Source organism: Bombus huntii, chromosome 13, assembly GCF_024542735.1.
Source record: "Bombus huntii isolate Logan2020A chromosome 13, iyBomHunt1.1, whole genome shotgun sequence".
Classification (NCBI taxonomy): Eukaryota; Metazoa; Arthropoda; class Insecta; order Hymenoptera; family Apidae; genus Bombus; species Bombus huntii.
In genome coordinates this window covers 3,966,489-3,989,820 of record NC_066250.1, presented here as the reverse complement: position 1 = coordinate 3,989,820, position 23,332 = coordinate 3,966,489, and the positions used below count along the sequence as shown (strand labels likewise).

Here is a 23,332-nt window from a genome sequence, read left to right as displayed (position 1 = left end):
CTGCGTTAGTATTTAATGATAGGATAACGGCGATGCGATTAAGCGAATGAGATCGTGGGATAACATCATTCACATTTTATCTTTGATCGGGTTATTGGCCTGCGAAACCTGGGCAGAGGAGCCCTTTTCCGCAGGCCTACTTGATTTTATAGGCTGATCGCCATCTGGATTCGAAGCACGGCAGAACTTCCTTCGGCGTTTAACTTGGCCCGTTTGAATGCAAACGACACGTAAAAAAGGAAGGTAGCGATGGGCTCAAAAAATGGTTTGCCTTTAACACTTTCACTTCTGTCGAGGCATACAACGCGTTTTCACGATCTGTTTGCACTTTTGTTTTCATTCTAAATAGCGGCGATGTTTGTTGCAAAATAACAAATTTAACTACGATTTTATATAAAGAGATTTCATTATAGTTGGGCTATGGATTTGTTATGCTTTTACGGGAAATTCGTAGATACAAAAATGCGTATGAAGATACCTACATATGTAATAATCGATGTAATATTTCGTAGGCGAAACAATCTTCCAACTACGTTACATTATTCGATTGCATTCGTGGAAATATGAATTTGCATACATGTCAGCAGTTTACCTGTGACTAATCGATGCACGTGGAAACAGAAAATGAACTGCAGTCAGCCATGAAAGACTGCGTGCATTCTATAAGAAAGCTGTTTCTACCGAAATGAAATTTCGCCGAATTAGCCAACAACTTATTGACGTATAGATTGCATTGTTTCGATAACGCTGTTGACGCAACTGTTGCGTTTCTGTCTTCATAAAATATTCATTGCTGTTGCATTTTCACATTTAAAAGTGGGATATTACGTCACAGTAGTAGTTATGTATTTCCGTTCATAAATAAATGACACACGCAAGAACCTTTAAGAATTGTTATTTAGCCTGAAACTTACGTACAGAAAGTATATAAGTATGTTACGTATTTTTCCATTGTTTTTTTTTTTTTTTTCACATTCAGATTTCCCATAAAAGCGCAAAAGCGTATCTACCGATACGAATTTGCATATCACTCCAAAAGAAAGAAAATGAAATTCATCGACAGAGAAAATTGCTACAATCTACAAAACTCGATGACAAACGAATCGACGCGCGATTAACATTTTAACACGGTAAAGAGAACGGGTTCGAAGTTCATTCTACACGAGGTTACGACCGTCGAAAACGTGGGAGAACAACGTGGAACACTGATCGATTTTATGCCCGCTAGCCGGATTAATATCTGGAACGTAACAGGTTCTTTTATGGTGACCCCTTCGGTCTCGCCTCCTCGTATAATTTATCGCATTCGCGTGGGCGTATACAGGCTCTCGACGCACAGGCAACCTGCATCCCGAGTCGCTTTCCCTTTTTCGGAAATCCGGCTGCCCGCTTCCCTCCCCTGGCCCTAAACCAATGAAAGAAGAACAGAGACGACAGAAGGAAAGCTCGCGACGCACATCCGGCTCTTTCGTCGGCCGAATATTCTTTCAACGGCCCCGTTTTTCCCGCACGAAAATAGAATACCGGCGTCGCTGCCCTCCAGGGAATCCCCCGGGGTGCATTTTCCCCGCCCTCAATGGCGGGAATTTTAATTGAAACGCGACAAGATTGACGTAGACTCGTTAGCGTCGACCACCGCAATCTTGATCGAATCACGAACGGTAGAATAGAGAAAAATAATAAATTATTCTGTGCAACGTCGTTCTTTAACGTTAACTTTCAGTGACGAAAAATTAGTTCTTCTGTAGATATGTAAATTAAAAAAAAAAAGATAACAATACGTTTCTCTTTATGTTTTTTAAGGAGTGCTTTCTTAAATTGTATCGCATGTTTTCGAAGCAGTTAGAGATACTTTTCATGTTTAATAGAGTCATAAAATGAATCTCAATGAAGAATATTTGTGACTTATATGAATTTAGAAGAGACGGTACGAATAGCTAACGGTTTGAAAGTTAAAATAGACCTTGGATGGTTCGAAGTACAAGAAGAACGAAGTTATACGAAATTATCTATATTTAAAATTCTATGTAATTAAGCAGCTAAGGAATACGAAGTGTTCGTAATATCGAAAAGAAGCTGCTAATGATGAAAAATAGTTCAGCTGAATAGGTGATGAGTTCGTATAGAGCAAACTGGTATGCGAGGAAACACGCAGCTGCAGACAATGTGCACTAATGAATGATAATTAATCGGTGCCTTCAAGAGCAATGATTACAGCTGCGCCGGTAGTAATTTACGATTACAGATTATATTTGACGCTGGAATAGCTCGTGTAGTGTACAATCATGACCCGATTACGAGCTCGTCGTATATTTTATAATCGTTCGAGGATCGTAAAAACAAAGTGTTTCCCTTCTGTCGTCTATCCTGTTCAACCAGCTGCGAATCTTAATAATCACATTGTTTACTTCTATTGTTCTTATATTATTATATATTTAATTTTATACATATACAAGGATACGGCTTTGTGTTTACCTATACGATGGCGAATATATAAATAGGGAAATACTTAAATTCATTTAGTTGTATTCTGAAGAATTTTGTTTTTATTTTTATTATAAATATAGGACGGCGTTCAAATTGATTATAGAGATTTTTCCTATTTACATTCTCGTCATTGTACTGATCGTTAGTTAATAGCTCGATACTGCACGCAATGTTTAGTACCATCGTCATATAGCAAACGATCGCGCACGAAATAACAAAATTCTCTCATTCATTAACACGTATCATCGACGAGAGACGCGTCGACACACTTGCACGCAATTTCGAAATGACACAAGTGATCATTGCCCTGTGTATCTTTTCATCGGAACTCGATGATTCACCGTTGGCGTTCAGCCAGCCTTCGTTTTTCCATAAATCATACGAGAACAAGGAATGAAAACGAGCGCGCGTGTGTTTCCCACGGAAACGATCGAAACTTTCGTGGATCTCTCCTCGTTAAGAGCCGGTCGTCGGAAGTTCCGCGAATTAGCATCATAAAACGCTATGTCACGTGCCTGGTCTCGATTTATCTTGACGAAATTTGGAATTTTAAACTAGGTCGCTTGATCTCGTGCATATTTTAAAATTTAGCTGAAAGACTCGAGTTTTGCCCCGAATGAAGCACAGGACAAAGTAACCGATTCAAATTTATGCAAGTTTCCTTCCTTTTTTTCTAACAAATCTCCGTGTACGTTGAAAAGAAGATAGCCTTGTTGACTGGATTCTGGGTCGCGAGCGCGAGCCCACGCTCAATTTATGCACGTTCCTATCAGAGGCTGGAAAGAAGCTCCAATTGACTCTAATTTTTCGAGTGTCTTCGTTAAAATTATTCCTCTCAGTTCGTGTCTCCTGTGGGCAAGAAGCGTTTCGAAAGCGATGGTCAGAATCGTATGAAGCCGAAGCGAGTAGACTAGTCGACGATCAAAATCCACCTTTCAAATTAATCTTTTCATGGTAACGAAATTTCTATTCTATGTCGTACGTGATTATTAAGAAACTAATCGATCATATGTTATACAATCATGTATATAATTATGTAACTGCAATCACATATCTGTTCATAGTCTTTATCGCTAAAATATAGAAAACAAAATGTAATTAATATTCAAAATCTTTGCAATCTAATGTTGTCGGTTAAGAGCATACTCTGTCTGTGAATTTATTAAAAACAAAAAGTGCTGTTGATAGATAGGACAGAAGTTTTACGTTCACCTAATACGTGCAAACGTTGCGAACGTGAAGCAACTAGAAAGTAATTAACTCTCGCGAATCATATTAATAACGGTGCACATCGGTGTTGGCCGGTCGTTATGCATTCTTCCGTTGCACGTGCAACCGGGTGCATGCCTTTTATTTCCTGTCCTGCATTTCGCGCGAGAGCACCTCCACGGGAGCCTCGCCATTACGATTCTTGGTAAAAATAAGCTCGCGCGAGCAACATTCCCCGACCGATTTCCAAAAGTGACTGACCCCGAAAGTCGACCCCTAAATAAATACGGATTTATCTCGTCGTTCGTCGCCAGCAGCTTGCTCCGAGGAATTTATGCGCCGCTATAAAAATCTCCGTTAAAATCAAGTTTACCAAGAGGAATATCCAAGTGGTCAGCCATTTTGCGGCGAATCGCGTGCAGTTTGAAACTGTCCACGATGTTCTCTCTCCCTCTCTCGATATCTATCGTCAGATAACACGGTTCTTGGCCTGTTACGCGCTATTTATAGCTTATTTTCAATTCCCGTGACGAGCTATTGTCACGATAATACGATACCATTGGAAGTCCTAGTTTCGAAAAAAAAAAAAAAATGGCTTCATCAGCAGAGATAGTGGATTTAAAATATGAAACTTTAGATTTGACGATCCGTGCTTTTGAAAGATGCAGATCCCTATATATACGCTATTGCTCACAAGTATTTTAAGATTCAATTTTTCATCGCTTCGTATCTTGCTATCTATATATAATCGCAATAACGAAGAAAAAGAAGAAGATGATTCGGATTTTTTGCCAAATTTCTGATTGAATTACGTACTGTCGAAAAGACGCGAGCGATTTCGATGTTTTGTATTAGGTCGTTCGAAAAGTTTCTTTCGTTTTATAAGGAAATAATGGACCACACAACATTTTCCGTTTTATATTATTTCATCGAATTACGTATGATTATTCATTTTGTTCTGTCAAAATAAAGATCACGACGTTCGACAGATTAGGTTTCATGTTTGTATAAAGATGCGTTGTTGTAAAAGACGTGTCTGTAAAAGAACAACCCAACAACCTAATATTTCAGATCAGATGGTATCCTCTTTTCATAATACTCAGCAAATTTCGCCTCGATCGGCCATTATTCGCTATCATTAAGAAGAGTATTCGTGAGAATTATTCGCTGTCGATCCGAACGACACTGTGGAATTTTAGTATCGGGGTGAAAGTCGGAACGAACGGTAATGAAATCGCTGCAATCGGCACCGAGCTTCGTTGTTTCCGCGTTTCGTCGCGCCCTAAAAAGCTACTCGTCCGTCAAGGAAGTATATTTTTTCTCGCACTCGAGCAGAAGAGAGTTGTTTGTTTGAGCTTCCGTTGAGATACGACGAGAGAAGATCGAAGGGAATAATCGTGTCTTTTTCCGGGGCTACGGGCCGCGACTGTTAATGCACGCTCCTCTACGTCCTCCCCTGCTGTTAATCGTTATTCCAACCGCGTAGCGAAACAATGCTTGCGATTTCCGCGCGCTGCTTCATTAGAATCGTTTAGGCAACGCTCACGATATATTGTCTTGGTAATATCGAATCGACGTCGCTTCCTCCGTCGCGAGAATTCGTGCCAACCGCAGTTCCTGTTCATCGGATTACGATTGCGAATTTTTCATTTTTTCAAATTGGCCGTCATAAGCAAATTCTAATAGCGAAGCTAATTACTAAGATAGTATGAGTACACGTATGGTAGCTCACGAAAATATTGAAGTATATTTGAAAAATATTTGGAAATTTCATTAGCAACGTAGTGAGACTCGACTATCGTGCGGTGTGACCACGATCGTCTGTGTATTTGGTAATAATTTGAATAACGAAGGACAATTTGTCATTTACATGACAGTACGTGGATGTACGACATATCGTGGTTAGAAAAGTGAAGTTTCTACGTGCAATTCTAATTCGATGACCAAGGACTGTACGAAGATCACCGTGTCGTTAAGATTAATGCATTAATGAGCTAGATAGCGAAGAGCATTGACTTGGTTTAATGTCCAACGATCTTAAAACGGCATGAGATGGAAAGTAAAAAGTAAAAACTTTCTTTCTTACGTTAAGTGCACGTTGTGCACATATTTGCCAGTCTACGACACGTCCACCTACTTGCACCGTGTAAAACGAGTCACGTTCTACGAAGGATGTAATTTTCCAGTGGTTTCTTTGTCAACGAAGAAATTCGTTCGATACCAATGCTAGACAAAATACTAATTTTCGATACTCCCAATTAACTCATTATCAGCGCGTATCCTTTCTTTTTCTCCAATATCAATCTACCCAGTTTCCCTTTTATCTGAATAGTCGTATGATCAAAGAAGAGGGAAAAAACAAAAGCTCGCTTTCTTGGCGTAGTCGAGACCAGTTTCGTGGCGGGGATTGATTAATCGCCCAGTTTCCAATGTGAACGAAACCGCGCGAAAAAAAGCGGTTCTGAAAGCAGTAGAGAACGGCGTTCTCCTAATTTAGCTGACACAATTTTTCTCGGCGATCGTCGCGACGCTGCAACGTCGTTTCCCTTTTGGTAGGCGTCGTCGCGCCCCACAGAGGAACCGACCATCGTATACGCAAGACGAAGAGAGTATGGTTCAAATGTCACTGTGGTTTATTTTCGTTTATATATAGAAACGAGAGAGTTCAGCCGGTGTCACTTACCCCTGACTACCGGCGACACTTGGGTCCGATGATTTCCCAAAAAGAAGGATCACCAGAATGTGATCCATCGTGGATGAGAGATTCGTCGCGTTCGTTTCGCTAGAGCTAGTCATTTAGAAAAGGACTCGAGCAAGTCTGACAGTTGTCAATATCGAATCTTTCTCTTTCAATTGTCACAAAGTTTTAAGGTTGCGGAATATTGGGCGAAAATGGTTCCAACTAAGTTGCAAGTTACGTTGAAGCTTCTCTCTTTCTAATCTGATCGATAAGACATGTCTTCAACTACATCGATAGGATATTCTGCGTAATTGTTATATTTTAGAAATTCAACTGACTTTAATGACTTCGCGAAGATGATATGGAAGGTAATTTAAACTGTTAAATGGTTCTTTCCAAAGTTGGTCTTCGTAGAAATTGACACAAGTAATTTTTCTTGCGCCAGAGTTTCGGAGATTTATCACTGCGGAGAGGATGTTCAGGAAGATTTGGAATAAATTATCGATGCTTCTCGAGTTCTTGGTCGAACATAGATACTGTAGGCAGACACGATTCTCGTGGCTTGGGCGCATAACCGGAAGATCGTCTTAATGCCGGTATTTAAACCATGTCGCGGTGGCAGTGGCTCTCTATTTTCGGCTCGTCTCCCCTCAATTTACCGTTCATTTCGTAACTCAATATACTTTGCGAGCTCTCCACTACGACTCTAGGATAGAATTACCTAGTGCACCACGTTGCATGCGCGTCTTCTTCTTCGGAAGTCGTATAGACTCGCTCCGAATCGTCGTACTGTAATTGTATCTCAACAAACAGGTATTTCAATGGGAATTAAAATCGATCGACTGGTATTATCATTTCCATCTCACATACAAGAAAGTGCACTTCGTTATCTCTTTGATCGTCGATAAAAATTGGCCTTTAATTGGCTGGCCAAACAAGATTACAGGTATCTCGGATTATGTTATTTTTCACGAAGAAACTCGTCGGCAAACAGAGAGTCTCGACGATTTGTTTGTTAAGCCTATCTTACGTAACGATTGTTTTACTTTTTATCGAACATACGGAATTTGTTATCGATAGAAAAATACAATTGGATCGAAGATTACTCGAAGAACGCAGCACGTGTTGATAATTCGCAATTAGCTGGAATTCATCGAACCCATGAGAGCTCAAGCAAAGTGCATGATCTTTACAATTAAAGCCTGTTTGCTGACACCGATGACTTGCAAAATCTTGGATAGCCGCTCAACTTTCCGTTCACTCAGCAAACAGAAACGATAGAAAGAATTCCTGAGTCGGATCATTCAAACTGTGCAAGAAGTTCCCGAAGGAATCTGAAGATAGTTGAATTTTCGAACCATCGGCGTTGTCTACGTCCCAAAGGAAATTTTACCAATATTCGCTCGATTTTTCCAATTAAAGAAAGTCAAAAAACCACTGATAAATACGAACAGTTAAAAAGAAAAAGAAACGTAATTGTTCGGTGCGTAATAGCAAGTAATCGATTCCCTTCTTCTCGTGAAACATTTTATTGCGCTTTTCTTCGAAGAGATTTCCTGATAGAAAGTGATTTCCCGAAGAGAATGGACGAGCGATAGACTAAAGAGAAAACGATATATGTGTTGAAGAGCAAGGAACTCTGGAGGACACGACTTGGCATACGTGATAAGTTGTTGCTATCTTCTTCGTTGTACACGCGATCTGCACGGTAATATACTCGTACAGGTTGTTTCACGTGCAGCAAGACGCGAATAAAATGAATCGTTAACACGAATGTTGTTATTTTTAGCATAATCTTGTTATTTCAACATCGACAGAGTTGCAGCTGTACGTCGAGCTAGCATAATATTTCACCTATTGTTTGCCTACATAGTCGTCGTTGTTTGGTTTCAATAGTGACACAAGCTACCAAACGCCCAGTTACTGATACCTTATCACGTTCGCGACTTGAATCATTACTTAACCGCAACAAGATAAGGCCGAGTGTTTTTATTCCTCGCGTATGCTGCTTTCGACGTTTTCTCGAGAAGAATAGCTATTCGAAGGCAACGTGCGGTATATTTACTCGCTCGTACCACTTGGTCATTCACTCGATATTCATGAATGGAACCGATAACGATCCTTTCCTAAACGATTCGTTTACTCCAATCAATCGATACTTCAACACTTACATAATGGAATTCTTTTCTGAATATATTACGTATCTTTTACAAAGCAGTTTCACATTTCATTGGTACTGTAACGAGACACAACTGTCGTGATTCTGTTCGTAAAATTTGGAACTAATCCAATAGGAATGTATTATACATATAGAAAGATATGTGAGTCATTTGTTGCAGACGTATATTTAGTAAAAATCGATACAATGACTCATAAAAATATTTGAATATTTCGGAGATTTTCGCGAAGCGTATGCTTATAATAAATGTCTTATAAGTTCTATGATATATACATTTTCAGATTAACTTGAAATTTTAACGATATAATCATGATAATCGTGTCTCGTTACAGTGTTAATTAAATATATAAGATAGATCTGATTTCCGGCTTACATAATCTGATAAAAAAAATTTAATAAACTGTATGAGTATCTGCAATGAAATAGGGAGTCTACTTCACTCGTAAATGGACAATCGACTCGTGAAAACGATCGTACTTCGATTCAACGTGCTCTACGATTCAGTTCAAGGGCTCCACTTGGTCGATTGATCGAACAACGCGTAGAACCATTGACAATATGCAGGCTTTACGCGCACCGTGCTTTACTTCGAGTATTGTCCCGTGTAATTTTCTATTCGTTCAGCCCTACCCTTCGAATGGAACTTCACCATAAGCGCACCATATTGCATTTGAATTCATAGCTGCGCTTTCTGCATTCTCAGACGGCAGCTCTTGTTTCACGCTAGTCATACGTGCCTGCCGTTCGTATTTATGTCGTTCAGCAACTTTTTCGGTGACCAGGATACATTCGTTTCGAATCAAACGCACGTAGACTCGTTTAGATGCGCGAGAAACATGCAGAAACGCGAGGAATTTTTATGAACCCGTTCCAGACACGTCTGGGAAGTGTCTAATCGTTTCGTTGAAAATGTTACGCCATTCGAAATCGATCGGCCATTGAAAGGTATGCTGCAACGAGGAAGCAGCTGTAATATTTAAATTGTATTTATTGGAAGAGAGAGAAGATGTTTCGTTGAAAAATGCAGAAGCTTACTATTATTAGATCGCTCTTGTAGAGAAATTAGAAAGTTTATAATATTAGTATTTTATTGAATATTGAATTTATGCAATCTATCAATTTCTTTAATGAATTTCGACTTCTGATTCGGTTAGGATGATGGAAAATCCTATGATGGATGGTTTTTCGGTTGTCATAGATCCGGTCTATCGTTCGTCTATTTTTGGATCCGAGGAAATAGATCCGCGTGATTTATGGATTCGGTAAGTGAAACCGACAAGGTCTAGTATGTCACTGCAAGGGAAAAGTGAAGGGTTTCATGCTCACACTAGCCGATTGGAGAATGTCGAGTCTGTGTTTAACGATCCCTGCATCAACACGATACCCTGGAAACTCGAGTAATCGTATAAATATTTGAATTTCGATTAAGAATACAATTTGGACTGTTTTAACCTTCGTGATTATGGAAATAGAAAAGTCTGGCAGAGATATCCGGGATTGGTTTCAAAGATAGAATATTCAGTAATTCAGTATCGAGCAATAAACTGGAATAACTTCTATAAAAAGCTTCTGTGAACTTCAGAGGACTTCTTTGTGCTACCAACTGCTTGCCCGAACATTATCTATTTTGTATGAGCGAAGAAAGATAATATGTCAGACGACGAGCTTCCTTTGGACGACAAATATTCTCGAATACGATGTACCACGAAAAAATTGGAACCTAAAAATATGTTTCTATTAGGAGAAGTAATTCTGTCACGCAAAGGATTCATTCGTATAAAGAACTTCAACGATAAGAATCCAGTTAAGTTCTTCAAAGATGGAATTGTGACAGTAAAAGGAAAGTAGTCAAGATATAAGGGAAAGAAATACCAGAAAAAGAATTGCAGCAATAAAAACGGAAAAAGATACCAAAGAAGGAATTGCAGCAATTAAAAAAGGACGGAACAAGTCGAAAGGGAATTCCAGCAATTAAAAAAGGACAGGCCAAGTCGAATGGGAATTCCAATTTCCAAAATTCCAGAATTTTGGGAAAAGGCATGGGGGTCCAGCAATTAGAAAAAGACAGAAGAAGACAAGGGGGTTCCAATAATAAAAAGAACACAAGATAAAGAAGAAGAATAAAAAAGTGAACGATAACGATTCAGCGATGTAAACAGCAAGAGTAAAAGACAGCAAAGAGAGATTTCCAACGATAGAAAAAGCAGTTCTAGAAAAGTCCAGCTGCTGACGAACTGTGGACACGTTAAAGAGTAAGTCGTAGGAAATCCCTCTGGAAAGAGAGGGTTATTAACCCTAGGGACTCTTTCGTCTGATATTTTGCCGCTCTTACGAACGTGAAATTGAACGTACGAGTCTCTCTTCCGACGCGTGAACTTCTGTGGAAACGGTACGCGTGCCAGACACGTGTTCAAGCCACTAACCCTGTATTTTTCTACCCTGCTTCCGTCACTAATAACACCTATTCGTCACACGCGTGTTCTTCATAAAGTTTCCAATATTGCATATCTCGTTATATTGTATATGCGTTTCATCTGTATCTTCATGTTCGGCAATAATCTATGCTCCAGTACACTTTCCATCACTTCGTTTGCTTCTTTAATTTACTATGTGGAAAAACCGAGATGCAAGTATCGATATACGCAATATTTGAAGTACATCGAGAATGAATATTATATTGGAATTCTTATAAATATTTGAATCGATGCGACGTGTGCGTCAGTAGCGCTAAATGTTAAATTATAGGCACGAGAGGGATGGGAAAGCGTGCGAAGAATTCGAAAATCTGTGTACTGGGAGGAATGGTGGGTGCTTATTCCGGAGGACCGAGAAAAAGGGGAGAGCAAGGGGTGCGGAGGAAGCAACTCGTGTGCTTTCGTGGTTTTTTGAGTGTTCCCGAAATATCCTCGTGCCGAGGGCACAGCGAAAGATAAAGAGGGAGGAAAGAGAGGGAGAGAGTGCGTTATAGTCTTAGAAGAGAGAGATGAGATGGGAATGCCAGTCTTCGGTAACTAGTCATCCTAGCAACGTGCCTTCGCGAGTTCTTGTCGGTGACAAAGGTCGTCAAAGAAGAAGATCTCGAGTTAGCTGATCTGAAGTTCCTCTGACCCGTGATTCATCGAAAACGTGTTGTTTCGACAGCGCTTTAGTCTTCTAGTGGTGTCACCTTATCCAATTAGTGTGAACTTGTTCCTGCAAATATTATCGTACAAAGCTGAATACGATGGTTCTAAGAACACTTTAATTAATACGTCCTTCGCTTCAGTAATATTGGTGCTATTTTATATCCAAGTTAAGAACAGACTTATAAATGGATGATTTCACGAGGTTCAGGGTTTAAAAGAAGTTCGAATCGATAGAAACGCGAGTAATCCGGCTGCAATATCAATCTCGGCGTAATATTCGAGAGTCGAAGACGTAGAAACGTAGTCGATGAACGTCGAGCACGATTGAAAGTGTGTCGAAGATGCCTCTGAAAATCGAAAGTGGCACCTACACGGTGAATCCTGTGGCCAAAAAGAACGTTTCCAAGTTCCTCCTTTGGAAGCACTGGCGTAGGAGGTATGACAATTTCTATTCCGACCGGCGTTTTGATTTCCAAGCGTGTACTCGTCCTACTCTCCATTTCGCGCCACTAGTTTCACCGATCTTATCTGACAAATCCTTTTCGTTAGTTGATCACGTGTATGAATCTCTCATTTGTTCTATTATTGGCGGTAATACACACGATAAACTATTGAATCTTTCAGCGTAGTATTTACATTTCACGTAATTTACGGTGAAACTTTTTCTATTAGTTGCCTTAGCGAACGAGTTCTCGCGAATGTAACGAACCGTTTTATTCATCCAACAACAACAGTTTCACTGTTTCCACTGACAGCTCTGTTAAACTCGGCTCGCGATATCTTCTCTTTTCCGAGCCAGTTTCCAGTGTTTCTTCTGAACTCGTGCTCGTTAACGTTGTGGCTAACGAGCTGTAATTTAATTACTTGATTAAGAGATGAATCTTGATAAAATTCGGCTAACTAGCAACGACACGCGATTTCTTCGATCGGCGAACGCACGAGGATTCTCGTGACGCTTTGACATTTTCTATAGTTCCCCACCACGTTCATTCCCACGCGTGTACGTCTACATTCATCATCAATACGTTCACGATCAAGCATGATCCGATCACCTTGCACTATCTTGGCATACCTTTGCTTCGCTGCACGTCTCATGCAATGCTCTTTTAATCCGTAACACCATTTGCATACAGACGAACTAGCGCTCGATCAACCGCACTTATGCAACTCGTGAAAGAAAAACATAAAGAAACAATACCAACTGGAATCTTCTAAAATTGTCCTATGGAAATGTTTGAAATTAGATACACTGATGGCCAGAAGTGTCAGGACACTTATTAACTTATTGTATATCGATGAATTTCCTATGTGATTTATTACAAACCTGTTATTTTATTGCCATTATATGTGAAGCAAGATTTAGAATTTTCCAACGAATGTAACACGAGTTAGGTGTCCTAATACTGTACAGTGTATGTAACCTGTCGTTTGAAAAGTGTGATTATACGAAACCGCGTGTATAACTAACAGTCTTAGTTCTTAACAAAATTGAAGGTTTTATTCACTGTGAATGTGTACGTCCTTTACACGAAGAATGTAAAATATGCAAATTAATTGGCGTGACGTTACAACTGTCTGATTAATACGATTTAAAACAGATCGAACGTATCACTCGCTCGACAATATCGATTGCTCGTTGCACACAGACCACCTTACGTTCCTTTTCTATAATGCATGCGATTCTCGAAAGCGAATCGTACTCGATCGATGCACCAGCTTGCACTGCCTTCTGATTCTGCACAACCCCATGCGATTCGTGCAAAATCGGTATAAGCAACGATTAGCGTGCAATTAGTGCCGCGTTAATTCAACCGAAACAACCCAGCAGGCAGTTAGAAAACAATCGCAAATAGCGATGCAACGTTTCATCTATTTCAGCAGCTCATCTTTCACTATTCTCTACTTCTAGTTTTACTAGTTTTTTCTTTTTTTTTTTTTTTAGACTCCTTCTAGCTACGCTTTCAATCCTAAATTCGAAGCTATACAGGGTATTCCACGAATCGGTCGCCACGATATTTGATCTGGGTTTCTTTTTCTTTTCTCTTTTTCTTTTTTCTTTTTTTTTTTTTTTTTTTTTTTTTTGTTGAACTGTCAGAACCAGTTCAGATATCGTGTTGACCGATTTATGGATCGCTCCGTATACTTTTGTCTTCATCGCTATTTGCACGTCTAAACGCGTTATAAAACATACGGTAGAACCTCGATCGCCTGAACATCAATCAATGTAAAATTTCACGATGGTCCCTCGGAAGAGAAATTGAGACACCAGAACAGAAACAATTTTTATTCAGAAGTTGTCTTTCCTGTTTAGAACAATTCAAAATAAGTGATCTCCGGGGACTAAAAAAGCTAGCTCGGATAATCGGGGTTCTATAGGTAGTAGATTTTACGTTAAGAGAAAAAAACGTGAAAGCTGGTGCTACATATCGACAGATACGTGAATTTATTACGACGGACTCGTCTGTATTCTGCCACCGGTCGATTCATAAAATTAGATCCACGCGAATAAAGTTTACACACGCGTTATTTGCTTTTTAAAGTCACGGGGCCACGCGGCACCTCTCTCTCTCTCTCTCTTTTCGTGATTCACGATGATAAAATTGTTTGCTCAACCAGTGGCACGATTATGCGCGAAATTACCGAGATTCACGGAGCATGCAGTTTCGTTAAGCAATCTTGTAATTGTTTTGTAGGATTTTCCGCCTTGCTTTCAACCGTGAACACACCGCAGTGAAACGAATTACGCTATTTTCCGCGAAACAATCGAGCATTTTAAAACGTTTATCTCGAACCGTTTCTCGGTGAATCTAATTCGATTTAAGCTCGATCCCACGATAACGCAATTTCTATTTAAACGCACTACGTGACTAAACGATCGTTCTAACGTTGATTAAAAAGGTCTAGTGAAAGTCAACGTCGGGATTAGCCGGTTTGCTGCAAGATAGCACCAGCTTTCAATTAATATCCACGATGCCCTCGAGCTTCGTTCCATCGTGGAAAAAACAGTCGATTCACCTACTGGTGCGGTTTCTGTCGTTAAAAAGGGAACGAAACAAGCGGAACGACTCGAGCTTGATGCTAACTCGTTCCGCTTTCTCGTGATCCTTGCCGTTTACATACCGTCGATAATTTTCCTGCTCGAAGATAGAGAAAATTGAGCGTTCCGCGATAGGTCGTGATGTCTCATTTAGTTCGTGAAATCGACGCGTTTTTCGCGTTTAATATTTTTCCACGTGAATTGAGAGGAACGACTCGAGAGCATCGGATCATTACCAACGAAATTCCATGGATTAATCGCGTCGAAGATGATGGATTTTATTCGCGATGATTGGACTTTTATTGTTGCTCTATTTTAGACTTTTACTTAACAAATTAGGATATTTGCATGTTTATAGGAAATTTGAAAGTATAGAAATGCACACGCTGCACTTGATACTCATAATTACAAAACCACTTAAAAATTTCTAACTCTCGTATTTTATATTCTGCGAAGTTTCTAATTCTTGTAACTAATATGGCAAGGAACGAGATATAGCACGCTAGAAATTATATTCAGAAACAATATTTCCCCGAGAACGGGTAGGCTATATTCTCTTTAACAAATAAGTGAAAATATATATGATGAATGAAAGAAAGAAAAATTCGTAAATAAATAAATCTACCCTGCATCCATCATCTTCGTACGAGCAAGGAAACATCTTGAGAAAAAACAAGCAAATCCTCGATATGTTTTCTCGTAAAGAATCTTAGAGGCTCGTGATTGAGGTTCACGAGAGAAAAAAAAAATAGAAAAAATAGAGATGGGAAAGATCGGCGAACAAAAAGGAAACAAAAACTCAACAGTGTGCACGAGGACCGCGGAGACGAGGATCGTCGACGAGCTTGCGGGCAAACACGTGGTGGCAGCGAGGTAGCGGGCCTGGAGGACGTCGGCGATTGCTGCGCCGCGACGCTGACGCCGTCGGTCCCAGGCGCCGCCGGCATCAGATCCAATCGCCGTACAAGGCCGCTCTCTCTTGCAGTACAACCTCTTAATTATCGACGCTTCGATCCGGACCCGAAAATCGCCATCGACATCGTCACCGGCCATCATCCTAACATGACTAGCCAGGAGAGCATCGGCAGCTGCAGTCTGGACGTCGATCAGTCCGCGTCCGACCGATCAGGTTGGCTATCTTCGATGTCTAGCGTTTTCCAATAGGGGCAGAGTTCACAACATTTAGAAAAATTTTGGTCTGTGTAATTTTTGTCACGCGAATACGTCATTCCTGTTACAGGAGATCAACGAGTTAATGAGAAATTAGGTGTAAGGTTTCATTGAAAATAGCGTGTAAACATTTTGTCTTCAGTACCAGAAATTCTGTCATAAGACGGTAATTGAGAACGATAACAATTGAAGGATTTGCGGCAATAAGGAGACAGTATTTATAGTATTTATTGAAAGAGGAAAGACAATCAAGGTTTTCATAGCGATAAATGTAAAATTTAGTTCTACGAATATCAGCTGACTATGAGTTTATAGCATTTGAAAAAGTGATTCGACTTTGAGCCGGTGTTTGCTGAATTATTCAAATTACTGAAAAGTAGAACTGCCTTCTTATTGAAGTTCCTTTAATCGATGATACTGTACCTCGTTTTAGAAGTCCTTTGTCACATTTACGGCCAACAAAATCTCACGCTAGTTCTACAGGGATACGTGTATCACGATATACATACATATAATAGATACTACTAAATAGGATATATGATAAGTACATAGGATGTAAACCAGAAGCCATGCGAAACTGAAAGGATTACAATAAATAATAAAAATACGATAGACATTGATGATGATAACATCCATACATTTGTTCTATCGCATTGGCCAAAACGATAGTTCATCGGAACACGCATCCATCATAACCACAACCTTAAGTGGATTATTTAACGAATTCTTATATTTTACTCGAGAACACGTATGTAGTACATATATCGTGATACACGTATCTCTACTGCGTGAAAGCATTCGTAAACGAACTAAGAACGAGTAACTTTAAAGTCAAGTTCACGGAATGTCTACAAATCTGTGGAATTCAAGGGTCATCATGCAATGACCTTGCACTTGACGCATCGAAGGCCATGCAGAACGATCACACGTTGATCAACTCTCGCGCAACGAATTTTAGGCGAGACGATCTTGGTACGTTCAAGGTTATCGGTTCCCTCCACCTTCCTGTGGATCGTTCCTTTTTGCTCGGCCCCGCGGTGTCGATCGAATTTAGATCGTAGGCGAGTGCAGCAAGTGCAGGGCACAGCTTCTTTCTATCGTCAGTGCCAAGAGGAGCAGACGAGCAGAGAAGAGATGCAGAGAGGCGGTCTTGTCTCTTTTGCATCGTGACTCGGCCAGCCTCTTGCCATTCCAGGGTTATTCCTGTGTCGCGTTTCGAACGGGCACGTTTCAACCTTCCCGTGGTCTCTCCTCGTATCTGCTTCTATTTTCCGCTGGGAAAACGCTTTTCCATTTTTTCGATGGTTTCTCTTCATTATTCTTCATGGGATTCGCGTTAAAGTGTATCATTCGGATCGCGCGTTCGACTCGATTTGCGAAAGATTCGCATCGAGCGTGAACCACACGCGACCCCATTGCAGTCAGCATTGCGTGCTCGCGTCTCAAAATTATTATTCTACCGGACGTAATAAACATGGACGACTAGGGTGTGAAAAGCAGGCTGAGAAAGTGTATCAAGGAATTACAAAAGCATAGGCCTGCCTGTAATTAGAGCAAACCTTGCGAAACCAACAGAGGCTTCTGCTTTACAGAGAACACCATAGACACTATATCGAAGAAAACGTTGCACAGTCTGAATTTATCTTGCAACGGTGACTCGGCGTCTCAGGCGGAGAAGTTGGCAAACGGTAGCAGTGAAACGCTGCAAAAGTCCAATTTAACTCCAGATGAGAAATTAAATGTCAGCAATGGTCATCGAAACAGTCCAGAGCCAGAGCAGCTGACAGTGAAGAAACCGAGTTACTTAGGTCTGGCTTGTAGCATCAGTGGCTATTCGGGGATCAACAGATACGACAGCAAGCTCAGGGAAGGATTTCGATCGAGGGACAGCAGCCCTGGGACCAGGTTGATCAATAGAGACACCAGCCCGGCAGGTTTCAGGTAAAATATTTATCAATCAGACTGCAATGTTTTTTAATCTCTTCTTCTCCCTTTAACGGAGTTGCTCCTCGATCAAACGCTTCTACTGTCACAGATTTGGAAGTTAACAAACACAGGTCAATTTCAGTTAGCTTTGATAGGAAAAATGAAAAAATATATTTAGCGTACTAACATTAGTCATAAGTAATTGTACTTAGCATATGTGTTACTTGTACTGTCACGAGGTGAACAATTTGAAATAAAGATAACAATAAGGAACAAACTTTTATAAAGTTTTCTGGAAGTTCAATGGACGTTAAAATATTTCAGATCAAACGAAAATCTCAACGTGCCAGCGCACCCTTATACACCTAAGAGCCAGTCAATTTCACCCCTAGCGATGGATAGACAAAACGGTTTTTCCAACGGTCTGAAGGAAGAGTGTAAAGTGGAGACTTACAGGGAAGCCAGAAGTTCCATAGGAATCTATCAGGGCTACTCCGAGGTTGACAAAGGCATGTTGCACACTACGTTCCCTGATATCAGTCCAGTTCAAGCTTCTACACCTACGAAACGTAGCCCTGGAGTATCGCAGATGATGTCTTGTAGTCAACAGAATAAACATTTCTCAGTGTCGTCTCCAAAGCAACCTACTGTTAACCGTAAGTGACTTGATCACAAATATATCTCAGACAAATAAAATTTGTATTCCCTATTTTTACTATTACTATTTTTATTGGAACTTTCATTCATAAATTGTTTGCAGTTTCGAATGCTTCGTTTGGCGATACGAGTATAATAAACGGGGCCACAGAGGAGGTGGAAAGTCAGGTGGTAAACAGCACCACGAGCAGCGAAAAATCTTTCATTCAGCAACGAGTAGAACGGCTCTACGGTCCTGGAGCTCTAGCACAGGGTTTTTTCTTCAAACGTAGCACCAGCAGACTGAACACTAGCGACAGCAGCTTTAATAAGTCTAGTAACAACAACGACGTATCGGCTGACAATGCGAATACCGAGGAGTCTTTGAAAAATTTGCCAGTGTTGAGACACCTGAGACCAGAGTTCCGAGCTCAACTTCCTGTGGTTAGCCCTAGAAGACCTACCGATGGTTCGGAACAAATTCTCAAGCCTTTGCAAAGGTAACTTTTCTTTAAATATTTCATTCATATTTCTGGATATTTCCACATCGCATTCGCATTAATCAAGAGAAAATCCGGTTCACCTTCACCGGGGAAAATGCATATGTTATCTATTCATTCGATCATTGTCATACAATTTGCAGACTTCTTGATTTATGATATTATTGACTAGATTATCATCTATTCACTACCCAGACAATATTATAAAATTGTATTTCAAAGGTAACTGTGCGGCATATAATCACACAGACAGAGTTCCCTTGCACAATTATGAGAAGTTATAAATTATAGATTTCTCTTGCCCAATTTTACCATTTTACATTGAAGAGGGCAATTAGTAGATGGCTTGCAGTTTGTAAAATTGACGTGTAGAACTTTATCCGTTTCATTACTAAACGTATTGCTGTTATGCAAGAAAATTTATTAGCATTGATAACTTGCTACCGATGACATAAAATTTCGCTAATAATATCAGTTCGCTTGTGCAAGAGAACCCTGGCGGAGTTGAAGTGTCAAGGGAAATACAATTACGCATTTTTTCATCGTTAGGGTAACGCCAGTGTCACGTAAGGTCGAGCAGAAACCAAAAATACCAGCAGCTACGAATTTAGACGTAAATCTAGCGGACAGTGGAGCACAAAAGCTGAATTCTAGCGTGACCAGCATCCCAGATCAGCAGCCAGCTGCTCCAAAAGTAGTTCTACCTGTCTTAGAACCGAGCGCCAGCTCGACAAACGTGGCGAAACAGGTTGAGGAGGCGGAGAAAACGGTCGAAGAGAAAAATGGGCATTACTTCATGAAGGTACGCCTAACTGGAATAGAGCATATCGAAAGAAACGTTTATTCACATTCTTTGCTTCATTGTTGCAGCTGCTGAAACAGGAGACGGACAGACTGCTCTCGTTAGCCGCGTCAGCAGAAGCGGAATTGGCCAGTGACGATACTGTTGCACTTCCGGAAGAAGCAGCCGGAAAACTGCGGTCAGCTGCAGGCAAAGCTAAATTGCTCACTTCGCAGAAGATGCAACAGTTTGAGGGACTGTGCCAGAAAAATATTGTATGGCTTTCGTATATCGCTTTCCTAATAAGATTGTTAAATTTAGAATAACATTCAGATGATAAACAACACTCGTATTACCAACCATATACACTCCCGGTCATAAGTATTACGACGCTTTTTAGTTTCATAGAAAACATGATAAAATTAATAAAATTATTGTAAATTATGAAGAAAATGAGTAATCGGGCAAAGTTTAATACTCATGTATAAACGCTTAAGACTATGTGGACACTTCCTTATCTCTGACAACATTTTAATTGCAAAATTATAGATAAATCGAAACATAAATTAGTATATATACATTTATGTACATATATTGAATATTCCATTTTTGTTGTAGAATCAAGTGCCTGGCGAGGAGTTCCCAACAACGAACGAGGATTTGGCGGGCTTCTGGGACATGGTGATGCTGCAGGTGGTTCAAGTAAACGAGCTATTCGATCAGATAGAAAAGTTACGCAATTCTCAGTGGCAAGAGGTATGTTCAGTTTCTGTTCACCCTCAGACAATCAATTCCTTGAAGCCTCCTGGGAAAAATTTTTATTCTCACAACAATACCGATAACGTAACGCCACCTGAATCGTCTTCCCGTATATCCTACTCGCACTCTGTTTCCAATAAGCGTGTACGATTCGATGATGCAACGTTTACCGACCCGGAAAAATCGAATCAAGTGAAAAAAGATTTCTATATCCCTCAAGTACCTGACTATGTAGCGCTTGAAATGCGTTTATGCGACGATGCGTTTCAAGTTCTAACCCTTTCCCAAAATTTAGAGGAATATGAGAACCATTGCGACGATTATGAAGTAGATTATAATGAAAGTAATACGGTTCTTTTTAAAGATATAACTGAGATACAGACGATAAAAAATGATAGTTCTCCTCTTAAACCATGCACTTCGTACGTCATCAATTATGTGAACAGATTGCAGCATGATATAAGTCCATTTTACTTTGAAAATTGTAAACAATCATCCTCTGATTTGTATCTTCGTGATGACTTTATTCAGAAGAATATTTCACCGAAATTTCAAACGATATTTAGAAAAGACGATGATGAATTGAAACAGCAAAAGCATGATCATTCTTTAAGTAAAGGACAGAATAATTATTCAGAATTGTTCACAAAAGATACGCAAAAGGATATAAAAAAAAATGAAAATAACGCAACCAACTTGAAGACTATTTCTTCATCCAGTAAAAGAATTGTATCTGCGGATAAAAGAATGGGAAAGGTTCGACCGAAAGCTAAATCCTATAGTTCCACAGGGAGAAATCTGAACCAGGAGATCCAGATAAAAAATGGTCGAAGAACAAGATCGCATACTCCAGAAAACAGGCCTCGAAAAAACGATTCAATTAAGTCAGGTATCGGCGACGAGCAAAAGTCTTGTAATTTAAAGCCAGTCATTATCCACAAAAGGGGCGAAGAGAAAGTTCCTACTCCATCAAAAATTGACAAGTTTCCTTATAAATCTTTCCCTGCGCATAAAGGAAGTGTTAAAAAACTTAGGCATAACGTCACATTTTCAAACGACATTAAAGAACTACCGCCAACAAGAAAAGATATTTCATCTGTTGATTGCAACGCTGTGAACATGACAAAATCATCTACAAAAAATTTATTGCACGCTAAACCAAAAAAGATGTTAAAAATGAAGAATGCGAAAAAATTGAGTCATAATTATTATGAAAGGTGTAATCTCTCTGTCGTAAGCGAAGTCTGGTCGAATCTCGATTTTGTGTATAATAATAAAAAGTCTCAAAGGAAATCCGATGCATATGAAGAAAATTGTACGTTTGCTGGGACGTGGAACGTAAGAAAGCAAGCAGAAGAATTAAAAAAAGAGCAGGTGGTAAAATTAAGAAAGGATCAGATAAAGGAATCCCCCCAAAAAATCGAAAAAGAAGCAGAAATTTCATCTGTAATATCCGATAATATTTTTTGGAGACTAAGCGACTCGAAACCTTTCATTCCATTGTCCCCAGAAACGCTACGCCAATTAAGACAAATCTATAATGTCGAAAATTATTTATCTTCAACTGTGAACAAATCTGAGAAGCTAGAAAGAATGAAGGTTTACGACAAGAAAAGGAAACAAACTTTCAAAATCGTGGAAGACGAATCTTTGAAAAAAATGGTTTCTCGCGGAATCACGTCTAATCTTTTGGATAGTCGTTCGGAAAATAATTTTTTGAAACGATTAGACACCCAAGATACAAATTCTGTAAGCTTACAAGATAATTTCGAGAAGGCAAGCGAAACTCTAAATCCTATACCGGAAAGTCACGATTTTTCCATGCAATGTATAAATTCTCTTGCGAATTTGGTGCCCCGTGTGGCGAACAATAAAAATAAATCGACTCTCGTTATAAATAATATTACAAATAATATTCCAACATGGCCAATCAAGGATGGTGAGATACGGAATTTTCTCTCTACTTTAATATCCTCCATAAGTTCTGAGATTGTGTCGAAAGTTACGAAACATAGTAGTTCTAAATTAAAAAATCGAGTAAGCATCAAAAAACTAAGTTATGGTGTAATTACGAAAAACATAAAATCTAAATCTAATGCCAATGTAAACGTTATCATGGATATTTCGCAACATGTTCGTTCAAATTTCGTTTCTAATCGTTTACCAAATAGAAAGAGTGGAAAAAGTATTATATCTACTGACCTCGACAATTATCTGCCATTGAAAAAAGGCTTTCACGTGAATAGTTATTTAGAAGATACGAAATATATGCAATTATTTCCGAATAATATCAAATTTCACACAAATTCGTCAAATACTAAGAGTTTCCCTATTAAAGTAAAACACGTGTGTACGTTTCTTAAATCAAATCGAACCCTTTGTCGATTATCGTTGTATTTGTACATGTATGGTATTCTGAGTCTTGTTTTTATATTTCTAAAGATCACCGCGTACGACGAATCTTCGTACTCATGTATTCTGAATCCTAGGATTTTGTATAATTTGTACTAAATGAATCATTATTAGCAGCGATCAACTATACCCTCTTGCGTTTGTAGAATAAAAGCCCTCTTCTTCCTCCTTCGGTATTTTTCCTAGATTTTTGTCAAAATACCCAAGTAACGAAGATTAAGAAAACAGTGCTAGAAAAGCTGGAAGAAGAAATCCGAGAAGGATCCTTTTTCTCTAAGTATGTTTTACTTATTTCTATGTATCTATAGGAAATGTAAAAGTGTAAAAGTGTATGTGATGCATGTAACATGTACAGATATTCGCAATTTCCACTTTCTCCTTTTTTTTACCTTTCACCTGTACTTCTTTCACCTGTACAATTTAATTCCTGA

At 39.5% G+C, this 23,332-nt stretch overlaps 1 protein-coding gene across 4 annotated transcripts in view; it reads left to right on the top strand.

The window, feature by feature from the left end:
• Positions 1-23,332, top strand: part of LOC126872712 (uncharacterized) — an 88,787-nt gene that overhangs the window by 62,201 nt on the left and 3,254 nt on the right. For all 4 annotated transcript variants that reach the window (XM_050632828.1, XM_050632827.1, XM_050632825.1 and 1 more), the window contains exons 7-13: positions 15,524-15,846; positions 17,480-17,828; positions 18,138-18,469; positions 18,574-18,949; positions 19,499-19,751; positions 19,820-20,005; positions 20,349-20,486. In XM_050632828.1, the coding sequence (XP_050488785.1) occupies positions 15,524-15,846; positions 17,480-17,828; positions 18,138-18,469; positions 18,574-18,949; positions 19,499-19,751; positions 19,820-20,005; positions 20,349-20,486 (1,957 nt within the window). The remainder of the gene's footprint in view (positions 1-15,523; positions 15,847-17,479; positions 17,829-18,137; positions 18,470-18,573; positions 18,950-19,498; positions 19,752-19,819; positions 20,006-20,348; positions 20,487-23,332) is intronic.